At 25.0% G+C, this 25,070-nt stretch overlaps 1 protein-coding gene across 1 annotated transcript in view; it reads right to left on the bottom strand.

Moving 5' to 3' along the window:
* Positions 1-4,068: 4,068 nt before the first annotated feature.
* Positions 4,069-25,070, bottom strand: part of LOC107169557 (uncharacterized) — an 80,891-nt gene continuing 59,889 nt past the window's right edge. The window contains exons 5-7 of the mRNA XM_089227331.1: positions 14,455-14,633; positions 5,851-6,010; positions 4,069-4,387 (exon numbers count right to left, since the gene is read on the bottom strand). Of these exons, the coding sequence (XP_089083457.1) occupies positions 4,257-4,387; positions 5,851-6,010; positions 14,455-14,633 (470 nt within the window). The 3' untranslated portion in view covers positions 4,069-4,256. The remainder of the gene's footprint in view (positions 4,388-5,850; positions 6,011-14,454; positions 14,634-25,070) is intronic.

Raw genomic sequence — 25,070 nt, 5'->3', positions numbered from 1 at the left:
ATTATCACAGGAATATTTTTTTTAAGAAATAGGCATTAATTTTGATGAACCTAAATATAATTGATAAACCATACAAAAGAAAGTTTAGTTGTTTTGATCGGCGCATCCGAATTGGGTCCTGAGTACTAGGGGCTAATCGCAGGTACTATACTAGTTGGGTCCCGAATTATTTTAGGTATTCCACTAGTTCCAGAATTTTTTTTGGAAAGTACTACACCGACACTTCAAAAAAAATTCTCATAAAAATCGAAAATTTCAGTGGTCTTTAAATAACTCAAAAAAAGTCAAACATTTTTGAAAATTAAACTGTATATAGGTAACACTAACATAAACTTTGGTGAAAACTTCAAAATTTATATTGTAACTAATGTTTTTGAAATACAACCATATAAAAAAATCGATTTGGTCGAAAACTGGTTTTGCATAAAAATTCCCGTTTTTCTGTCATTTTTTTTTTGTTTTTCTCGATTTTTGAAAACTGTAGGAAAATGTTTACTTTTGATAATTGATATCAATTGGTGCATCCATCAGACTTACCTAACTATTATATTTATGGAGCTATTATATAAAATGAACATATATTGTTGTTTTATCCGGACATGTTTTGTTGTACAATATATAATTACAAAGCAACAACAAGAAAAATCGTAAATACATAATAGAAACAACCAACAGGAATAATTTCTAGTCTAGATTAAGGAATGAAATTTGCATTTCTCACCAAAACTCATAAAATTATATCCCATCGAAGTGTGACATACACATATTTCATTTTTAAGAAATAGGTCACTCCAAAATATACGGAAAAAAATGTCACATCATAACTATAAGTATAATGGACGATTACAATAACGAATAAAATTTAAAAATATGTAGGTATTGTGTCATTTAAAATGGATAATATATGTCAACTAAACATGCAAAACATAGTTTTTTTAAACGTGTAATACTTGTAACGTGTAACCTTATTCTTATTGTTGAAATTAAATGTGAATACCTGTAAACTGTGTGGAGTATTTGAAAATTGCAACGATAAAAAACATACTGTTTCTCAGAAACTCTCTCACTCTATCAATCACATTCTGCTTTAATTTTATAGTACGTTTATTTCATACCAAATTATATTTTAACTGTATAAAATATATGAGAATTTAATTACAAAGCACAGTGCAGTATATAAAATTATATCAATATCTACTAAAATACCTACTAAAACACCTAAATGAAAATATGTTACAGTAGAAAAACCATAATTTCTCGGTAATATGTGAAATGACTGACTTTTAATAGTTTTATCATTATATTAAACTATTTTCATAATTTTAAAATAGTTTTCAATTATCTGATTTATTAAACAAAACTAATAATAAATAAATATAAAAACAAAATGAAAACATGTGCAATAAACTATTACCTACTGTGTTGATTATACTTAACAATAAAAGATTATAACACAAGACGATATGTTTACTAACTGTACATAAATATTATCTCTGTTTAATTTTTTTTTTCTATCAGATTCATAGCACTATAATACAAGATCCACAAATGAGAAAAAAACGATGAAAAGAAGAAGATAAAAAAAAGTATTAGCTTTTCCAAACCTTGATGGCGATTAATCTTGCGGTGGATTTTTCACTTCACGTCCTTAATGTCATTTTCGTCGACTAATTGCCCAGTCAAATGGCTCGATTTGTAATGTAAATCCTGACCCACACCCTATCTTGAAAACTAGCATTAATAAATGTTGGGTTTAGCCCTTAGCCAACCACGAAAGATCACGACACAGTCGACAAAAAGTACACATCATTATTTATTTTTTTTATTCGCTTGACAGAAAATAACGACTGTGGTATAAGTGTGAGTAGTGGGGAGTGATAGTGGTGAAAATGAAAGCCAGATATATTTTTTAAATGAATATCAGTAATAGCCTATGGTGTTTTCAACAAATTTAATACTAACACTTAGAGATGTCTTGTCTTTTTATTTGATAGTTTTCATTTTTGTTGTATTCTTTATAATACCTCAGTAAACAACACAGAGTCCATTCTGCGGTACTTGAAATGGACATTATTCGTAAAATATGCAAATATTAGCGTCACAAACTACGAAATACAATTCACCCATAAAATATTTTATCACCAAAACTCTGATAAATTTATTCAAAAATACAAAAGACTAATCTAACCTATATAACACAATAGCTACCAAGTCTTTTGAGGATAGTGGCAGAAATAAATAATCTTACAACATGAAAATATTGTTATATAATATATAATACCTTTATAATAATAAACACATAAATATAAAATAGGAACTCACATATAATATAATATAAATTTAAGTTGTTTATAAATTATTTCAGATTAATGAACGAGGAAATAAAAAACCAAAATAAATAAAAACTATAGTAAACTAGGTAGTTAAAACAAGGCAAACCTTGTTGCTTATCAAAAAAAAATAGCGTGTTCGTTTCTACTCAAGAATTAGAATGTGGTTTTTTTGTCACACTAGTTGCACATTTCTAACATTACTCTTACTAAAATTAATCCTTTGTTTGTGTATATTTTACTTTAAGAAATATTTTAAATTTTATTCAGATTTAGTATTCAATTATAGAATGAGAATTTTACAGTTTTGAACTTTTAATAATTTAATCTTAATTTAAAATTTAAAATTTTATTGCTTGAATTCACAATATTTTATTTTTGTCAAAATACCAATAATTGTAAAAATATCATTGTATATTGAAAAAATAATATCCCAATGGCAAGAAAAGGTTCAAGTCTTTACGAAATATTTTTTTTTTGAATCATAAAAAAATAACTAAAATCGTACGGAGATGATTTGTTATTATATTTAATCATAACATTTTTTCAAAGCTATAACATTAAATATCTATAAGATTCTATATTATTTTTATTTTTGATATTTATGGAAAACTGTAAAACCAAATAATGAAAAACCTTGAACTAAACTGTTATCCTTTTTGACTTACAAACGCTATATGTATATATATATATATATATTTTTTTTTTACAATGTTTTATTCAATATTTCGCAAAAAATAACAATAAGAACAACTGCTATATATATATATCGAAAAATTCAATAATCCTATAATCCTACGATTTCAAATGTCTATAATTAACATAAAAAATCTAACTATATTCAAAATAATTTTATGCATTAAAATTATAATAAAATTAATGCATTTTATAAAAATATAAACTCTCTGCGATTATTTTTTTTTTTCAAAATTGCAGCAAAAGACTAAAACAAAATTGATTTTATTCAAACTGGATTTGTGTAAATATTTCTGTATATTTGTCAAATGTAAAGAATAACAACAATTAAATTGTTTTAGTAATAAATTAACTATTTTATTCATTATTTTTAAAAATTTTAAACCTTATAGTGACAATAAATAAAACAAAATAAGTGTTTATTGACTTTCTAGCATCAGTCAGAAAAGAAACCCATCACAACAAATGTTTATTTTTTTTTAATTTGCTAATACGCAAAACAATTAATTCTACAACAAAAGTATAAAATCATTAAATAATTACATTTTTAAATCAACTTATTTAATTTAAAAAGTAAAATAAATAAATAATTTACATACCAAGTTAATATTAGAAAAAAATTTAATAATTTCAAATTAGTTAGTATTTATTGTATTCACTAAGAACAAATTCATTTTAAAATTCATAGCAACCTAAAATTCTAAAATTCTTAGTATTAATATAGTGAGTTATTTTTTTAATACCAATCGAATTTATAAAGAAATAATTATAATTTGCTCAGTTTAATTAACAGAAATAAATATTATTTTGACTATAATAAACGTAATATTCTGATTCTTATCAGGAAATTTAGTTAAATTTAGTTCAAGATTTAATTATTAAGAATCATTAAGTTATAAATGTATGATTATCTCATCCATAACTAAATTAAAAATATTTTATGATTTATTTTGAACGTTTCTCGTGTTTTGAGAATACTAAAAGGAAAATGAAAAATGTCAAATATGAAGTCGTATTAAATTTAAATAACAATAAAAACACATTATTACACAACGCACATTTATTTGATAGGTATACACATGTACATTATTTCTTGGTATTTTTATTTCTTTGTTTATAATTCCAAAAAATATTTTTAAAAAATCGTATTAAAATAATGGTACTTATTGAAAACTAACGTAAAAATAATTACAAAAACGTGTAAAATTTATAATACAAATATTTTGTTTATCATTTTGGCGATTTGAATACCAATACTGAGCATGCAATGAAATTAAATATGATCATTGATATAGTATAATTGCATTGGTAATTACGTGAACCATTTGATTTCAAACCATCTTGCAAAGCTAATCCATTCGCTGAAACAAAATATGTACAAATGTATTAAATAAAACATATTTTGTTATTAAATAAAAGTTTTTATTATATAATAGGTAGTTATATAAAAGAGTAACTCTAAATTCTAATTACTATATATCTATTATTTCAATGAATTTATTATTTAATATAAATTGAATAATAAAAAAAAATTAACTCCAATGTTCCAAAACATTTAGGTATTTCTTTATAGATTTGGATGACTTGATTATCTTTTGAGTGCCTTAATACTATATATATATATATATATTTCCATTAGTTAAATAACAATAATTACTACTATTAATTATTACCTAATAAATAGATACTAAATAGTTAATAAAACAATTTATTATGTATCTTATTCAATATTCATAATTTTAATATCATATGTGTGATCATTTAAATGTGTGGAATATCAGAAATATACGGCAATATTATTTTTCATCGTTCAGTATTCGATTTACATTTCACTTCATCGGAATTTACACTATATGTTGTGGTGTACCAATTGTGATTTAAACAGATATGTCTATAACTTCAGATCATTGTTATTAATCTATCGTATGAATGGCAAATCAGAATTTAAAATTACAGTTGACGTAATATAGTGATGATGAGTTGACACCTACATTAATCGGGTATGAATATTAAACCATAAATCATGACATATGCAATTTTGACATGGTTATAACAATAGAACCGGAATTATACTTACTCGTATAAATTATAATAACTAATATGTATTTAGTATTGATGTATCAACACATCCATCTAAATGCCTAATACGTTTTAGTTAACACCACTCAACCACTGAAACTCTTTGTATACTACTTTATACGTATCTATTGGTACAAAATCATTCAAATAACATGCGAAACGATGATGATTAGATAAAATAAATCACTATGTGCATCTGTGATTTAAATAAATATCAATATTGTATAACATAAAATATTGGACATTTTTATGTGAATATTATATTAATATCACATCATTGAATATATAATATAAGTTTGGAAATCAAAAATTCTATTTCAAAAATATTAACGGTAATAGTTACTGAGTTTAAAATTTAAAAATGTGAAAATATTAAGTTTTTTTAAAATGTAATTTATGATATATTTTTACACATTCAGTATTCGTTCTGTCTAATTCATAACTAAATTATTTGTTTTAAATTATTTTGTTTACAATTATTGTATTGATATACTGTGGCTTGGCGAGGTGCAATCGTACGCTGAATTCATGGAAATACACTGAGAGTACGTCCCGGCTAACCGGGATTCTTAGCAACATAATATCATTGCCACACATACCCAAACACGTGTTACAGCCAAATTAAAACCGTAAAACAAAAATGTACAAAAATAACCCCTACCGCACCGTCCCACACCCAATGGCCTATGTTTATAAAATTATTTTTTCACGTTAATGAAAAAATAATACATATTACTACATTTACCTGGTGATATAACATGTAACGTAAATGTAGTAGAATTCGTATTTCCGGACTTGCAAGTGTACTTTCCAGAGTCAGATCTAGTAACACTAGCAAGTGTTAGTCGACTGGCAAAAAAATTCGATGATCTGTCCGTCTCCACACTCAGGCTACCTCTTCGGTCCTATAAAACAATACACTTTTTTAATTTAATCCATTTGATTTAATCCAAACTATGTTTCCTACAAATAATTATTTTATGCCAAATGTTCTGACTATCGCAATAATTGGATTAGACATCTGAAAATATATTTAAATTCTCATAAACCTTACTTGAAAAGAGATTTTCTACTTTGTACTGTAATCCATTCAAAATTTGATTTTAAGAGTCTAAAAGAATCAATAATATTGAACTCAAAAATTAATTTAAAATTGTAAGAAGGTAATTTTGAAATAAACATTATAAAGAATTTAAATTTGATTTTATTAATTGTATCTTATAACTATCTATATCTATACTCGTTCTCACAACATTCACTCACCTAATTTCACCTATTAGATAATTCTGTAACTCCTTAAAAACGAATTTTCCTAAATGTAGTATTTAAGGTGTATAATGTAGGATGATCAAAAATTGGCCAAATAATTAGTTACAAACTTTTATTCGATATTCATAAACTACTCGTATAATCCATTTATATGTGACAGTAACTAAATCTGTCTACATACGTTTCCCTGATAAGGACAAAATATTTGTCTCCCGGAAGATATACAATTTTAGACAATAACCAGAGATCAATTTCGATTAGAATAGTATAGGAAAACAGAGTGGTCTCAAATGAATCAATAGATACTAGCGTGACTAAAACGATTTAATTTGGATCAATTCTTTATAGATGGCATGAAGAGAAAATAAGTGAAAAACAAAGTTAACTAAATCGTAAGTAGTTAAGATACGTTTGTTGAAGACTGATAAGACCATTATAATATGAAACCTCGAAACACATCGAGTCAGAGAGATTGTTTTTTAAAGTCATCCGCTGACTTCTAAACATATTAAATTCAACTTTTATTGGTTGTTGAAAGAGTGTTATTGATGAATAACTTAAGTAAATTGTATGTTTCAACTTAATATGCAAAATTAAAAATAATTTAACTTGATTTAAAATCAAATTATTGTAAGTCTAACAAAATATAATATAATACGAGTATGTCGTCTTGGACACGATGTATATTTTAAAATTATAAAATACATGGAAATTTATTAAATTTTCTTAATATGTAACTGTATCGATACATTGATACCTATACGTTGTGTTTGATGTTTAAAGAATATTTGAATGCACTTTTAACTTTAAATCCTATGAATGTGACTCGACAAGGTCTTAATTAAGTTATGTAAGTATAATTATTATTAATGTCAACATGTTTTATTCGACTGAGTTTTGTATTTTATCATGTTTTAATAAAAATTAGAATTTAATTAAATTTATTTGTCATAAATATGAAAACATTAAAAATAAAAAGATGGTTGAAGAAGACAATGCAAAATCATTTACGAAGTGAAAATAAATCTACTAACATTTTTATAATATTAAAAAATTACATAAACAATTTCTTTAAGTGTTACTCGTACATTCATAAAAAATTGAATGATTTATTTTGTATTTTTATTTAAAAAAATAATGCTCTTATAAAAAATAAATTCTTCCAAGTAGTACTATAGTAGCTACCAGACATTATTTAACTTACTTAACAAATTTCATATTTTTTTTGAATTTTTACATTTTTTACAAAATATATTGATTTATATGAACAGTTATAGGTACGTAGAAAATTCTCGTTGAAACTGGATGTTTCAATGGAAAGAAAATAAACTATATGTATAAATATACAGTTAATATGGGTATGTACAAAAGTAAGAATTTGAGAAAGGAAAACAATTAATGCCTAAGTAAATTATGCGTAGAATGAATATGTATAATAGGTAGATAATTATTGAACATTGAAAATATAAAATATTCAGTTATATCTTATAAATATAAACAAAATATTTTAATCAATTTTATTTTTGTGAGTAGTGATAAGTGGAATATAGCGTATGTTGGTACGTTAAAATTAACTGTTTGGTGATTCAGTAACAAACTCATATATGTTAATGGCATAATATTATATGTTTGATGCATATATACACGTAATATATATTATACAAATATACAATTATTTAAAGTTTTTTTCAACATTTATAATAAATAAAACTAGAGTGTTTTATATATTATACTTGTATCAAAGACACGCTATATTGTTTTGCTAGTTTTACAGCTAAATAAGTTTGATATCATATTGAATAAATTCGTATGACTTTTATTTTAAATTTTCTTTTTTTTTGTTCTGAGAGTAATGATGAATCATAGGCGTGCGCAGGGGGTATGCAGGGTATGCAGCTGCATACACTGAAGTTCTTCGAGGGGCGAACATCGACTCTGGAAAATTGAAACATCCAGTTATCAGTTATCAACTACCAAGTATTTGTGAAATACATACTTCTTATATTATGTAATGGTATTTATTACAATATTTTTTTTAAATTAAACAGTAGGTTTTTTCAATATTTGTGAATTGTGTATACATATTATCAGAATTTTACGAGCTAATAACTTTCAGGGCGCGCTATTGTCAGCCTTCTACATATCCTGAAAAAGAGGCTTGCGCACGCCTATGTGATGAATGGATTGGTTATATAATTCTGTAAATGTGAGATTTGTTGTGTATTTCATCTTATTACTGTTCTACAGTAAAATTGCTTTATTCTTAAACTTTTAAGGTGGTTTCTGGTTGAAATAAGTATCTATAGATAATATTTGGGCTTTATTCTTTTATTATAGTGTTTAGTATAAGAGAATTGCAAAATCGTTTTTCATGAGGTGTGCTAAATAGAGTTGTCATTTTTTGTTTTTCAACACAGTGAGGCAGAAAGATTAAAAAAATACTATTTTAGTTATACTTATTGTAACTAGATACATATAGTAAATAACGAATGAAAAAATTGAAAACCGAAATTATATCTGTATTACCCAACTTGTACTATGTATTTATTATATGAGTGGAATTGATACATTTTACCTCCTAGGTTTCTAACAGTCAGCGGTACATCAAGGGAATCAACCTATTTTTTTTTTTTGCAATAGCGTAAATATAATAATATTATAAATGTAACGATATCATCTATTATAAGTTGAAAAAATCCACGTATCTAAACAATTGAAAAATTGCTCAAATATAAGGGTTCGGTACCAATGTAAAATGCACATTTTTTTCGAGAGCTTATTGTGGTTTTGTTTAGATGACACAGCATTAAGAATTAGAATTGTGAATTATTTATTTTTGGGAATTTGTCTCACTTTTTAGATACGAGAATAAATTATATAAAAAGTTTCTAAAGTTCCTAACAAAAACTGTGATTTATTCATTAGTAAAATATTATAAGCTACCCATTGTTGTTATTCAAATACTATGATTCATAACTAGCTCCGGAATAATATTAATTATAGCTACCGACTACAAACCAAAAGTTTTTGTGCATACGATTTGTTTTAAATTTATTTAAAATGCAATGATTATGTGAGGAGAAGGGACCAAACATCTTTTTTTCTTTTAAATCGAGAACTAGGGATGATATACTGACGTCAGTAACTTCACCCTCTCTCCAACAGAAAGTTCGTTTATTTATAAGCTATATAATTCATATTATTATTTAATGATCATACGTACAATAATAATATATCTGATAAACACCCTGGTATCTATAAATCGTGACAAATACTCGCAGCCAAACGAAGAAGAGGAAGTGCATCAACAAAGTATTAGTTGGACATCGATATACGGCTATTTCTTATCTACGTGTTAACTTTGTCATATTTTCTGAACAAACTGAATAAATTGTTATAATGTTTCCATTCTGTATCAAACTAGATACCTACCTATATGCAATTCTTCAAAGTGCCATTCCTCAGATTTATGGCGATAAGATTAATAATATCATTTCTTGTTCAGTGTCATTTTAAAATTGAATAATAGATTTTAAAATACAGAAAAATTGTTCAGTCAAACAACATAATTTTTTTTTTATGTATTATACTTTGTAAATCCAATTTTTATGTAATGTCATTTTTTCAAAGAAATCAATTATTTTAAATTATATTAATTCTATCAAGAAAATCACATTCAAAAAAGAATATCTGATATAAATTATTATAACTTAAAATGCTTTATGAATATGTCTCTCATTGATATATATATTTTATTTAATCAGGAATTGTACGTCTCCCATAGTAGGTTTTACATTTAAATTCAACGTTAAGTCATTTCATATGAAAAATAGAACCTTAGAAAAAAAGTACTGATGGAAGTTAATTTTTAATGATAAGTATTATAATTGTATAGTAACTTTTTGTTTAAACTACTAATATTATGTTATTTTTGGCGTATTATAGTATGGTGTAAATAAGTTTGAGGTATTATAAGCTTGAATCGTCTAAATATTTTTTAAATTTTATTATGTTTAAGATGTTTAATATAAATAACTTGTAAAGCGTACAACTACATTATTTTAGTTTAAACGTATGTTACGTTAATTTGGAATTTCCTAAGCTTTTTATTTTATTTATCATACAGTTACTAAGAAAATTCCGAAGGATTTCCTATACATGATTCTCGGTAATACCAAATAGATTAAATTTTCTTCCAGAAATTATTATCAATGTTGACTATCATTATAGCTGACTAAATCCCTGACAATCCAAATTCAAAAATTTTCATGATGTGATATATCATATATATTATTAATATTATGACATAAATTATGATTTATTTGAATTATAAAGATATGGCAATTTTAATATTTGATTAAAGTAAATAATCTCTAAGCTATAGGTACAAATAAAACTACAAATTATAATTTTTTTTCGAAATTTGTAAAAATTTAAAATCCAAAAGTAACAAAAACAAATTTTAGATAATATTTATCTTTCATTTTTCTTCAAAAGTAAAATAAAAACTTAATCTCACAAAAGGAAAATGTTCATATCGATTTTTTTAGAAAAGGATTGAAAATATCAAATATCTATGAATAACTCATGTTTATATGGTTATTCGGATATAAATTAAAACTAAAAAAGAGAAACGATTTTTTCAAAAAATGGCTTTGTTTAGAAATATCTTTACTTTTTACGTTTAGTATCAACTATATCTAATATTCTACCAGAAATCAGCCCTTAAAGTTGAAACTTAAAGCACTCTTCCTTTTCTTCTTTTTTAAATAAATGTATCCAAATCTCTTCTCAGAATATAAAATAATGTATAGTAAAAATAACAACGTCCATGGAAAGATTTAAGATTAAAGATTTAACACACTCTGAAAAATCAAAATAATTTTACAATATGCTAATAATTAAGAAATGCTCTTAGTAATATTATTATACGAGAATAATGAAAATATACCTTGCGATCATGCGATCATTACTCTGTTATTTTTGGATAATATTCAATTAAATTCATTTGGCGTAAATTCGTATATAGGTACCAGACAGTTATAGAAAACTTGCTTTACTTTTATAACGATGACGTGTTTTTAAAATAATTAATTCATCATACAAAAAAAAAAAAAAAAATGTATACAATGTTTTGAAACTAACATGTGGATGATACTTCGAGAGCGTTAGAATCTCAAAATATTCTCATTATTTTACAAAATTGTTGCGACAAAAAGAACAAAAGGAAGGAAGTTAAATTTACGGTTTAACTGCATAGGACTCAAAGACCTATGTTTGGAATAGTCTTAAAAATGCCATAATTAATCGTTTTTGTATTTAAAACGACAACATACATAAATGACCCATCTAAACTACCTATTCTCTCGAGATTAAATTCTCATCAGAAACGTGCGGAACGAGAGTAATTTTTAGAATAATTGTATGCATTTGTTTTTTTTTAATTTAATTGGGATTTACAAAAACAAGATTTTTTTAATCTTATATAAATCTGTTTAATTACGTTGTTAAAATAAGTTATTATGATTGTGGTAATCAATAACTTTAAGTGGTATAAATGGCGTACTGAGGAAGTTACCCATTGGTAATACCATTGATTTTATAATACAATACCTATAACACTTATTAATTATTATAAAATCAATGGTAATACCTAATTGCATTATTTTTAGTTTAATCTTAAATATGTTCATGAATCCATTTTCATGTAATCATGCGTGGATGGTTATCACTTTATCAGGAGTAGATAATAAAAGAGGGCATAGTTTTTTGGGTTAGTATTGGAGGTAAGTTAAAAATAAATATGTTTGATGAAGTTAGGCAAGGTCATTAACATTCATGATTTGTTGAAAACTATTTGTGTAATGTTATCATGGGACATCGGTAATATTATTTCAAAAAGCTTAGTTTGAGTGCAATTCAGATGGTTTGGCGAGGTCCTAAATCTATATACTTTATGACTAAATGGGATCTTATTATGACTTTTACATGTGTATTTTGGTTCTGAGATTTAATTGGGACTTTAAAGGAAAACGAAAAATATATTGTCTGAACAAGTTCAACTTGTGTTTATTTAATAATGTTAACTAATTACGATGATATTATATATAGCGATGCCTTCGTCCAAACGAAGGTAGCTAATAAATCAATTTAATTACATACCCCAATGACATTAATAATAATTTATATATTCTATTACAGTCTAATATAAATGATTAAAACGCGATATTAAAAAATAAAAATTGCAATAATCGCTTACGTTATAAACGCATTTATGCTATACCGTTATTATGTGCTTAAATCGGATTCATTCATTAAAAGTAATACAAAGGACAACTGCAATATTAATAATAATAAATTAGGAATCCAATTGTCTCTGCGGAGTTTATCAGTGGTAATAAAACTATTTTTAGTCACCGAATAATAAATGAATATAATAATGGTCCCATTTTATTTACGATCAGCGTACTCATCATAATTCACATCCAAATCATAATTCTCCCCTCCGTCCCTTATTACATTTGTAGAGTGGAAAACAAATAAAAATGTATAATGACGATATCGTAATAGCGCTATACCAATACGTGATCAATTGAGACGAATTTATGATTTTCGTCTAAATAAATTACAATTTCAAACGAAATATTCAGTGCATGTCTTTACAAGAAGCAGATTTATGAACGGATATAAAATTCTCCTAAATAGAATTTGGACTATTTTTGTCTATCTTCATTTTATTTTTTTACGAATAAGAGTATTTTAAATTATTCGAAATCGAAATTATTTATAATAAAAATGTTTTAGTGTTTCGTTAAAGTATAAAATCATATAATATAAGTAAATACGATTACCACACGGTATACAATTATATTTTGTAGCAAGCTTAGTAAAATGTATTTCGTAAACATGATACACACGTATGTAATTCACATACTGGTTAAAATAGTTTATAAATTATATTTGTCGTTTCAAACGGGAAAAATTATTTGTCTATTTATTATGTTTTGTGTTGTTTCCATGTCCGGTAATTTTAATGTGTTATGTGTGATTTATCGCGCGCGCATATGCAGTCGAATAAATAAATTCTCGTAGACAGCGTAACGTGTGTTACATGGGTGATTAATAAAGATCATGTAATTTAATTATTATTACTATCATTACGTCCGTTATTAAAAACATTTTATTATCGGGGACCAACAATGTGTGATGGACAAATAAAATGATTACAATCGAAGGAATAGTAATAATTTTAATTCTATCTAGGGGTGGAGTGTTTTTAATTGCGTTTAATAAAGACGTATGTGACATAATCAAAATTATCTCCAATAACCTCCTTTTACATAACTTTTTCGGTATTTAACAAAGTCATAAATCTCTAATAATAGTAATATTATATTAGTATGATATATCAATAATGTTATCAATATATATTTCATACACCGTACCAATAAAACTAGTAATATGTGATAAGATATCTAAAAAGTAAAAACATAATAAAATTCATTTTAAAGTTTGTATGAGATTGATCACTCTACTTTTTCGAAATTCAACTCTCATCTTCTCCTCAAATTTAATTTAAAATATGAATATTGAAGAATTACTAGGCTGTGATTAAACAGAATTGATAACAATTTGGTTGATTGATCTGAAGTAAACTTTATAACAAATTTAAATGTTTTCAGATTTTTTTCAATTTATCATATAGATAATACATTTTTTAGGTACGTTGGATTCAAAACTCTCGCTTTTGAATGAAGAAAATTGGATACTCATAGATTAAAAATTAGTAACATTTTTCATTTGTGTACGTATGTGTGAGCGCCAAGCCATCACTTTTACACGAGTCACCACATGTTTATAATAACTTACTACACACACATTCATACGATGCGTACAACCACTCGTAGACAATTTCTTCTCTTTAAAAACCTTTAAGAACGGTCATTATCAAATAGTCTCCAAAAATATAATTTTAAAGTTATTTACGATTCGACCATTTTACATTATTTCATGTTCGCTATTATTGCATATGAATTCAAGAATCGTCTCTTTGGTGAGACATTATTAAAATAGTGCGTACCAATATCGAAATGAGCTTATCGTCGTGATACCATTGTATGCTTTGGCGGACCTGATCGATCAGACCGATTCTACAGGTGAAAGTTATCGATCCACCAGGCGTCATTCGCCTCTCCAGCGGCTCGTAGTTGGACGTCTTCTGCTGCTGGTCGACAGTATCCGACTGTTGTTCACCGTCGTCTGTAGAAGACAAAACAATAACAATGAACAAAATCATAAGTCTAAATTACAAAAAAAAATAAAATAAAAATAACTACTCGATAGTTTCTTTCCTTTCATTCAAAAACTAAAACCGAGAATAGACACGTTCAGCTTGCCATAGCACACGATTTATTATCATGTATAAGTAACATAAACATAGATAAGATGATGAATAAATATTTATCATTATTTCCCTTAGATCACCGTCAAAACAACGTAATGCAGACATTTATCAAAATATTTTTCCTTCATATTCCTACCGGAATTATTTAAAATCGTCAGATCGAGAATCCACGAGTGGCACGAGACTCTAAATGACTAAATATATAGTACAAAAAACATTTAGGTAGGTATAATAACTACAAAAATGAATGAGAGCTGTGGTGTTTAAAGGGTCTTTTATATATGCGTGCATAACACTAGGACTATAAAACGAGAAAATGTTGTTTAGTTTTTCATAAACGCTAATTTAATTTTAAATAAACGCGTAGGAATAAGTATACTTTAGTGATTCCGTTTTGTTACGATGTTCACAGTTCATAATATCATAAAATATTTCACAGCGATGTTGACAGTTTATTTGGAACAATTTACTTTCTACGTTAATGTGTCTAAATTATTCTTAAAAATGTAAATAATATAGTACGCTTCATGGATTTTGGCCTGTATACAGTACTCATGTCATTTTAATGACAAAACCAACAAGGTATTTTTTTAATTTATAATTATGAATATTATTACATTAATTATATAATTATCTAACGAGTATTGAAACAACCATAAAGAGAGTCTTATATGTGATAACATTATACATTCAAATAAGGTGTTTCAAGTGACAAATAACCTCTCAATTTATGTGTTGAAACTTGAAGCTGAATTTTATATTCATCCTCTCATTCTCCTTAAATAGTTAAATTAATACTTTTTTAACAAGTAAACAAAATATTGTGTGTACTCATTTAAACATTACTAAAGCACCTACTTAGAATAATATTAGCTTATGACAAATTTATCAGAAAGTATGAAAATCGTTTTACTTAATATAAATAATTTTAAATTAGATCCATGACTGTGCATACATTATGGTCATTAATTTCACTAAGAAAATGGGAAATTTGGAGGATGATAATTTAATTGTTGAAAAATAACAACAGTTTTAAGAAAATAAATATATACTTGACTAAAAAATATTTATTACAAGTTTTGTGTAAAAAAATATGCAGGTATTGTCAACTATCGAATGATCGAATGTCAATTATACCTTGAATTGGGACATATGAATATATTCTACTTATCTATGTATTTTTTCGAAAATGTAACATTCGAATTAAAATGCGTCGACTTAATTAAGAGGTTAATATCCATGACTAGTGACAACGGTATGTACCATGATATATTTATACAAACATATCCTAGCCACAAGAATATTCGAAAGGTACCATATTATTCCATCGTTAATGGATCGAGATATGTATAGTATAAATTCAAAACCTACCATAAGCCGTTTAAGTTCAATGATTTATTTATATTACCCGATCTGGAATTCATGTTTTAAGCTTAAAATATAATTTAAAACTTTAGTTATGTTAGGCTATACAATGATACTAGATCTTTATATTAAAAAATACCTTATACAAATATGTATTGGTTTTATATATAAAATATTTTGTAATATAAAACAAGTTTTATCGAATTTTTAATCTATGTTAAATATAAATTATAATTTAATTTCCATTATTGAATAAAAAAGGATATAGATATAAAAAAAATACTTATACACGTAAATACCATAGTGGTTGGGTATTAGTATTAAAATATATTGTAGGTAACCTACCTACTATATACAATTCTATGTACCTATACATAAATTCGTATTTACCATTCAATACCTATGACATATTTTGAATGTAAAAAAATCGGGTAAGTAGATATCGTTCTGCTGTACATTAGGAGGTGGGGTGGACCTCTGACTAGGGTAGGTTAAATTTGAATGCAATGATAGGTATCATTGTATACGAAAAACGATTCTGAACGGAGACGGTTTATCTGTCTAGGGTATATTATAGATTATTAAAATTTTCAAATATTAGATTTAAAAAGAAAATTTTTGATTAATTTCTAGCTTAAAATAATTTGTAAATGTTCGTGATTTTTACGTATGTTGTCAAAATAAAAATTTGAATGATCGTAAAAAAAAAATTGTGGCTATATATTATTAATATATTTCAACTGCTATTGTAAAAATATTTTAGGTGCCTTGTATTAAATTTTCAAATCTTATATATACAAGGAAAATTCTTTATGAATTTACGAATAATTTAATAATTTACGAATTTTCGTGATTTTTACGTATGTTGTTAAAATTAAAATTTGAATGCTTGTAAAAAAAAATTGTGGCTATATATTTTTAATATTTTTCAACTGCTATTGTTACAATGTGTTAGGAGCCTTGTATATAATTTTCAAATCTTAGATTTAAAAAATAAAACATTTATGAATTTCTATCTAAGATAATTTGAACATTGCCGTAATTTTTACGTATTAAGTCAATATTTGAACATCAAATGCCAATAAAAAAAAATTGTGCCAATGTATTCTTATAATTTTTTAATCATCAATATAATAGAAACTTATGAGGAACTTTGTATTAAATTTTCAAGTATTTTGATTGGGCCAAAAAAATTTTATCGACACTTCAAAAAAAGAAATTTCAGACAAATTGAAAATTGTCTATAAATATTTCAAAAAAAGTCAAAATATTTTGAAAATTAAATCATACAAAGAAAATGTCAAGCTTAATAACTGGTAAAATTTTCAAGTATCTACAACTTGTACTTTTTGAATAATAACAAATGTTTAAAATCGTTTAAGGATAAATCGTTATCGTCAAGCCATTACGTAAAAATTTAAAATTCAAACGCACTTAAAATTTTTCCTATAGTGATGATTCGAGTTTTCTCTATAGCTACTTGAAGTAAAACTTATGGAAAACTTAGTGTTGTATTTTTAATCCTTAGTTATAAACAAAAACAATTTTATGATTTTTCAACTTCAAAATTACTTACAAATATTCGTATTTTCGACAGATTTTGTAAAAATTTGAACTATTAACGCTTATAAAAAAAAATTGTGACTAACGATTTTTAATTTTTTTTAGCTATAATAAGAACAACTCTTAAGGAACCTTGTATTAAATTTTCAAATATTTTTGGTCTTCTAAAATTTTTTTACCGACACTTCAATAAAAAATTCTTATTAAAATCGAAAATTTCAGTGGTCTATAAATATCTCAAAAAAAGTCAAACATTTTTGAAAATTAAACTGTGTATAGATAACACTAACATAAAAATTTGATGAAAGTTTCAAGTATTTACAGTGATTAGTTTTTGAATAACAACCATATAAAAAAATCGATCTGGTCGAAAACTGGTTTTGCGTAAAAATTCCCGTTTTTCTGTCATTTTTTTTTGTTTTTCTCGATTTTTGAAAACTGTTGGAAAATGTTTACTTTTGACCTCCATAATGCACCAAGGATATTAACTTTTACATCGAAAACCACCCCCGAAGTTTGAAATTGAAGCATTATTTCGACTAGTTATGCTGTACACAGACACAAAAAAACACACATCATTGTAAAATCAATACATTTTCATCACTTCGTTCAGAATCTAAAATAGAGTAAAGTAAGTAACCGCTTCGCTGAACAGTAGGTGTCGATTGTGCTACCTAATTGAGTGAGTCACCGTTATACTTATATAATATGTTAACTTTGAATCATTGCATCGAAAACTATTTCTAAACAAGGATGGTCTGTCATCCTAGATAGAAAATATATATTTTCATATGTTTTTTATACAGCTATAAAAATAATATATATGTTTTATATTACTGTGGTTGATTTAATTGTTGCCAATAACATTTTATTTATAGTTTAGCGTAAAAATGTCTGTGTTTTACTTTTGACTACCCTGAACTATCCTGAAACTATTCACTTTCTTATCAGAAAATATATAGGATTGAAAATCCAAGTGCTTATATTGCTTAAGGTGATAACAGACCTACAAATCAAAATAAAAATATCATTGTAAAATTAATAAATTCATCCGCTACATACAAAATATAAAATAAGCGATTAACATGTATGTCATACACTAAAAAATATAAATTATATTAAAAATATAATATATGCAATAAAATATTTGGTCAACTTAAATGCGATACAATGTACCTACGTTGATAGTTATTTGTATATAGTTTAAAATGCAAAAAAAAAAAATTTATAATAGTAACTTTATTTCATTGAACGATATTATGTCCGATCTTTTAAATTTCTCTCTTACAAGCGAAACTTTTAAATACTTCTCAAGTTTTGTTTTAAGATTTTATCAATCATGGAATTTATATTAGGTATTTGAACTTTATTGACAGACTCTCTAGAATGATATTCTAAAAGCTACTTATAATTTTTTTATTTTATTCCTTTACAATAAAAATGTAATATTATAGGGTCTTGTACCGACTATAGCTGCGTCAAAAAGAAACCTTATTCTGAACATTTTTTTATCGAAAAATATGACTATAACTACCAACGTTATCCTATTGAAATAGGACGTTCACCTCCGTTGTATTAAATTTAGTTTTTGTAATACGTTAAAAGGGCATCACGTGCACGAGATCTTTCGAATTATATCTAATAAAAATAACGAGGACTGCATTAGATCATTGTGTAATCCACAACATTTTCGTGTCATAAATGATCATGTATGGATCACCGGATGAAATATTATATATTGCGGTTCCAATTATTTCGTAATGCATTCTTTCAGTACCAAGGTAGTGGTTTTTCCCCGCCAGTATATTTCAAAATTATTTTACCCATATGACGGAATTATAGCAGTTCTGCGTGACAAGTAAGAAATCGTCTATTTTATATTTTCAATGTATTCTGTAACTGTTTAGAAAAATATTTTTTTCCAATTACCATTAGGTAGTAGGTACAATAGGTACACCTTATACAATTCAAAATTCTTCATGACAAGTGCAGCATTTATTATTTACAAATTAATCGAATCAACAAAATACCTTGTTTAAATATCATCTCACTGAATAAATAACTTGTCGTGTACACCATTATACAATACTTAATTATAGTATATCAATGTTTAGTAAGATGGAATGACAAACGTTAGATCCACTAGTTCAGTAATTTAGAATCAAGGATTTGACATGACTCTATAAATATACATACTTTATACATAAATAATGTTTCAAACTTGCATTATAATTAAACGTCTTAGATCAATGTAAGTACTTTGTGTCAGTATATATTATGTATGCCACTATGTAATTCTACAGACTAGGTACCAAAGTAAATACTAATTTTTAGTTTAATTTTTTTTTAATTCATTTAAAATAGAAAGTACCTTCTGATTAACCATGTAAAATACTATAATTTAATAATAAATAAATTCAGATATTCAAATTTTAAGATAAACAATTATTGCTAGTACTTTTTGACGGGAGAAATTAAAATCATTTGTAACAATTAAAGTATAAAAATAAACAATTTTTAATTAAGTTTATAAAATGAATTAAATATAATAATAACTAGAGTTCAGTAAGTCTAACAACACCAAAGTTCAAAAGGTATTCCCAAAAAATAACTGCAATAAAATATGAGGATTTTACAATATTATCTACGATAAAAACAACTTTTAGTTTTAAAAGTAAAAAAAAAAATGTATTATTAAGGAGGGAAAAAAAGAATAGTAGAGAAATAAAGTGCACCACTCTGTATTGTATCTCCTTAAGAAGTATACTATCTACTCATTATTTTGAATACCGTTTAATTCAACAAATTGTTTTTTGTTTTGAAGGTATGAAGTCAATAAAAATAATTCCAAGTTCTTAAAATAACTGTTTGTTCTAACTTTTAAAATAAAATACCGTAGAACACTGAATCAAATTTTTTTTTCTTTAACTTAAAGTAAACTTTTGTACGTTTCTTTCTACCTTTTTTTACACATTATAAACTGACATAGAAACTCTAGCATTAGAGTGATCTGTATTTAAAACATGAAAACTAAACAGGGGAAAAAATGATAGTGTTATTACATAGTAAATAAGTATAATTTCATAACTTGTTTATTTTGTTTTTACGTTTTAAAACATAATCTCAAGTTGAAATATCATATTAAAATAAATGAATTAAAATATTAAATTATCAATAATGTTATACAACTAATTTCTCCTTGGTACAATTTCTACAAGTAAATACTTTGAAAGGAATTCATCAGTTCACACTTCACAGGTTAAAAATTTAATAAGGTAGTACTAATAAAAAATATCCTAGTACTTGAGCCACATTTTAAATATGATATATTACGTTATATATGTATATATATATATTTAAAGTGTTTCATATAAATTAATTTAATTATCAAAACACTTAACACAAGTTTCGCTTAAACAAAAGAACACATTTATAATTCATAGAAATTTCATTATTTTTATTATACTTGTTTATTTTTTTCTTAAACTAATATCATACAGTAAGAAATAAGTCATCTAAAATACTAGAAATATGTAAATTTTCTTGCATATGGATAATAAACTTATGTAGAAATGTGTAATCACTTCCTTGACTTCTTTAATTAATGTAGGTAGTAAGCGAAGTGTTAAAGTTATACACTTATGCATAAAATAACTATACCCAAAGTATAACAAAGTGTTTGTTATTACAAACAAATTTATAAACATTTTCGTATTTCCTAATATGAATTAAACATAGTTTACTGAAATATATTTTAAAATACTTACAATTAAATCAACATTTTGAAATTGGTTATAAGTTATGAATACGGACTTTTGAGCATAAATTTCAAATGCAAACTTCATAAATATACACTATAAGACTACAACTCATATCAAAGATCATGAATTATAATATTGATTCAAACAAATCAAATTCAAATCAGCAATGGTTTCATAAAGTTAAGGTATAAATTAATCTAATATTTGATTTATATATGAGGTCAAATGAAAGTAGATAGGTATTGATACTTTCAAAATTTATAGTTATGATACAACTTGTTTATGGACAAAAGACACACCCTAAAATCTAAATTAATTTAATTAGGATTCATTAAATTTATATAGTTTTAAGATAAATCACAATTGGCGATTGATCAGTAATTGCCGCATGACTTAAAAATAAATTTTATAGTAATACATAATATATATTTAATTATTTTAATGAATGTAAACATTGCTTTGAGAAGTATAATTATGTATTTAAGCGTTTTAAATAGACGCCTGTTTAACAGAGTCTAAATGCAAAATAAAATAAAATAATGTATTATTGCAATACAATAGGTAGGTATTATAGTTCTTTTGAAGTATTTTAAATTTTTCATGTCCAAAGGATATTATAAAAAATAACGCACTGGAGAGATTCTGCAATTAAATTCTTAATTAAGCATAATTGCTATATAAGAATCTGAAGTGATATTTTTAAATATTGACGATAGCAACAAAACTCAATTGTAAAAAATGCAAAGTAACTACTTATAAAAATGATAGTACGTATAAATATACAAGTATACAACTCACTAAAATTATACTTTTTTTCAAATCAATCATTTAAATAGTTAATCTTTAAATATAGTAATATATAAACAATTATTCAAACTAAAATAAAAATTTTCCTTTATAGATACTGAGCGGAGCAATGAATATATTTATTTAACATTGAAGTTTTCTTTGTTTTAAACATTTTATTTTTTGTACATATCATCTTTTGTGAAGTAAAATGCTTCGATTTTCTACTTCAGTATCTTTTCTAGGTGAATTTAGTTGGTATGTTAAGATGTTAAGTTAAAAAAATTTGATATTATAATTTAAAAACTAATAACCACAAATTCTTTTAACTATCACCAAATATTTATATGAAAATTATCTAAACATGCTGAAATTTAGAAAATATTTTGTTTGTTTTTGAGTTATTTTTTGGACATAAGAATTTTAAATTTTTTTTTTTTTTTAGTTTAGATTTGAATAAAATTAGATATGAATGATAATAAATGAAAAATAACGATCCTAGTCGTTGTAATTTAAAAATATTATTCATTGGTACTTGAAACTTAAAATATATTAATATTAAAAAATAAATATGCTTTGATGGTTTTAACATGAACCAATTTACATGTTTTTAGGGATGTTGATGTCTTTCCTAGCTTCATTGAAGTTTGGGCAGTGGACGATGATATGTTTAGTGGAGTAGTTTGTAATGAATGTTGGACATAAGGATGGATCTGTCTTTTCCATAAGATGTCCGTGTGTGAGTTTTGTGTGGCCAATTCTAAGTAGATTGAAAATTACCTAATTTTTTCTGTTTAAAGTATATTATTATATTTTATACACACAATGATATTTTCATATGCAATTTTCTTGGAGATAATTAATTCAAGCCACTTAATTAGTAATGTCTAATAATAAAATACATTTTTAATAGCAATAATATTATATTATAAAATATACTTATAAATATGCTGTAAACCAGCCTTTCCTTAGAATTATTTTTCGTATATAATAATTTTATTTAATTTAAATTTAACGCTTCCATTTCTATGACCCCTATAAATATACCCAATGTACATTAGAGTGGTTCCCACTTGTCTGTCTTTTTTAATATGATTTTTATTTTGTAATACATAGTACCATAAAATCTCTCAATACATAAACTTTTATATTTTGTACAATTTTTAATTTAAATTGTATTATATATAATGTGAGTTTCAACATCAAACATGTTTGATGACACTCATTATTTTCTCGATGAAATAAATTAATTATAACATTGTTTGCAAGACTTATAAATAATTTATCTTGATAACGCTTAAGTCTAAACAAAAAAAAACAGTATTTAATTTTTTAATTTACTGTTTAAAGAATGCTTATTTTCTCACACAATTCAAAATTATGGACAATTATAAGAGAAAAATTAAATTCTCGACAGTTATAAAAAAACCTTCATGCTAAAATTAGTTTTAAGTAAGAGAAAAAATAGGAAAGAACTTAAAATGAATAGTTAAAGTTTACTTTGTTTCCATAATTCATTATTAAAGTACCTACCTTTTAGAGTTCTAGAGCAATTGAAAAAATAAATCTTCCATGAAAAAGAAACCATTCGTTGTACAACATACGCATTATATATGTGAAAAAATAAGTCTTTACCTAATACGAATGCTCCACGCCAGTTTAAAAGTCCGGGATGACAATATCAGTGTATAATAATAAAAATAAATGAAGAATTAATAATATAGAATTAAGTCAAGACTTTTTAATCATCTATAAAACATTTACTAGTTTAAATTATTATTTTTACTAATATGAATATTTTTCATATAATATGAGTTTAGTTAATAAATTATCATTTAAGTTTAACAGTGATTTAATAATTATTTTAAGAGTTAAATTATTCATAAAAATCGATAAATTTGACAAGGGTCGTGGTTTTATAGACATTATTATTATTTAAATATATAATCTAAATGTAGATTAATCCTGATTTTTAATTATTTATATTCAACACAACTATGAGTTAAAAACTACCCAGTATAGCCGTATAGGTCCCATTATTATGCCACTATTATGAATCTATAATAACATACAAAATTAAGTGGTTTACTTTTAAATACTTTTCTGGCTTTAAAATGATTAAGTTCCTTACCCACATTTACACTGATAAAATTATACCTATACATTTTAGATTCTGAGCGAAGCGAAGAATGTATTAATTTCACCATGATGTGTGTGTTTTTTATTATTTTTTTTTTTGTGTCTGTCATCACATTTTGGGGCAGTAAAAGTGCTTCGATTTTCGACTTCAGTACCTCGCTTGATCAGAAAGTGAATTTATAGTTAGTACATTGGGGGATCAAAAGTAAGAAAATAATTTTCTTAATAATTGCGATAAACAAACTAAAAATTAAGGAAAACCCGGAATTTTTACGCATAATCAGTTTTCGACAAATTCGATTGTGGTTTTTACTGTATCTTTGAAACAAATGATCATAGATACAAGAAATTTTCACCAAATGTTTATATAAGTATATTCTATACGTCAAGCAATTTTTAAAAAAAATTGACTTAATTTGATTTATTTATAGGCATATGCAATTTTTTATCATTATTCATTTTTTTTTAAATTAATATCAATAAAAATGTATTTGTTGGGTAGAAAAGCTTGATTCAATACAGGGCTTATAACATATTGTTACAATACCTAGCAGTTGAAAAACAAAAGAAATTCATAGTCACAATTTTTTTTTTTTTATAAGCATTCAAAGTTTGAATTTTTACAACACGTAAAAATCACAAAACGTTGCAAATTATTTTAAGCTAGAAATTCATAAA

The sequence above is a fragment of the Diuraphis noxia genome, unplaced genomic scaffold (genome assembly GCF_037042655.1).
Source record: "Diuraphis noxia isolate RWA-SAM2 unplaced genomic scaffold, SU_Dnox_SAM2 contig0004, whole genome shotgun sequence".
NCBI lineage: Eukaryota > Metazoa > Arthropoda > Insecta > Hemiptera > Aphididae > Diuraphis > Diuraphis noxia.
This window is presented reverse-complemented; position numbering and strand designations above follow the sequence as displayed.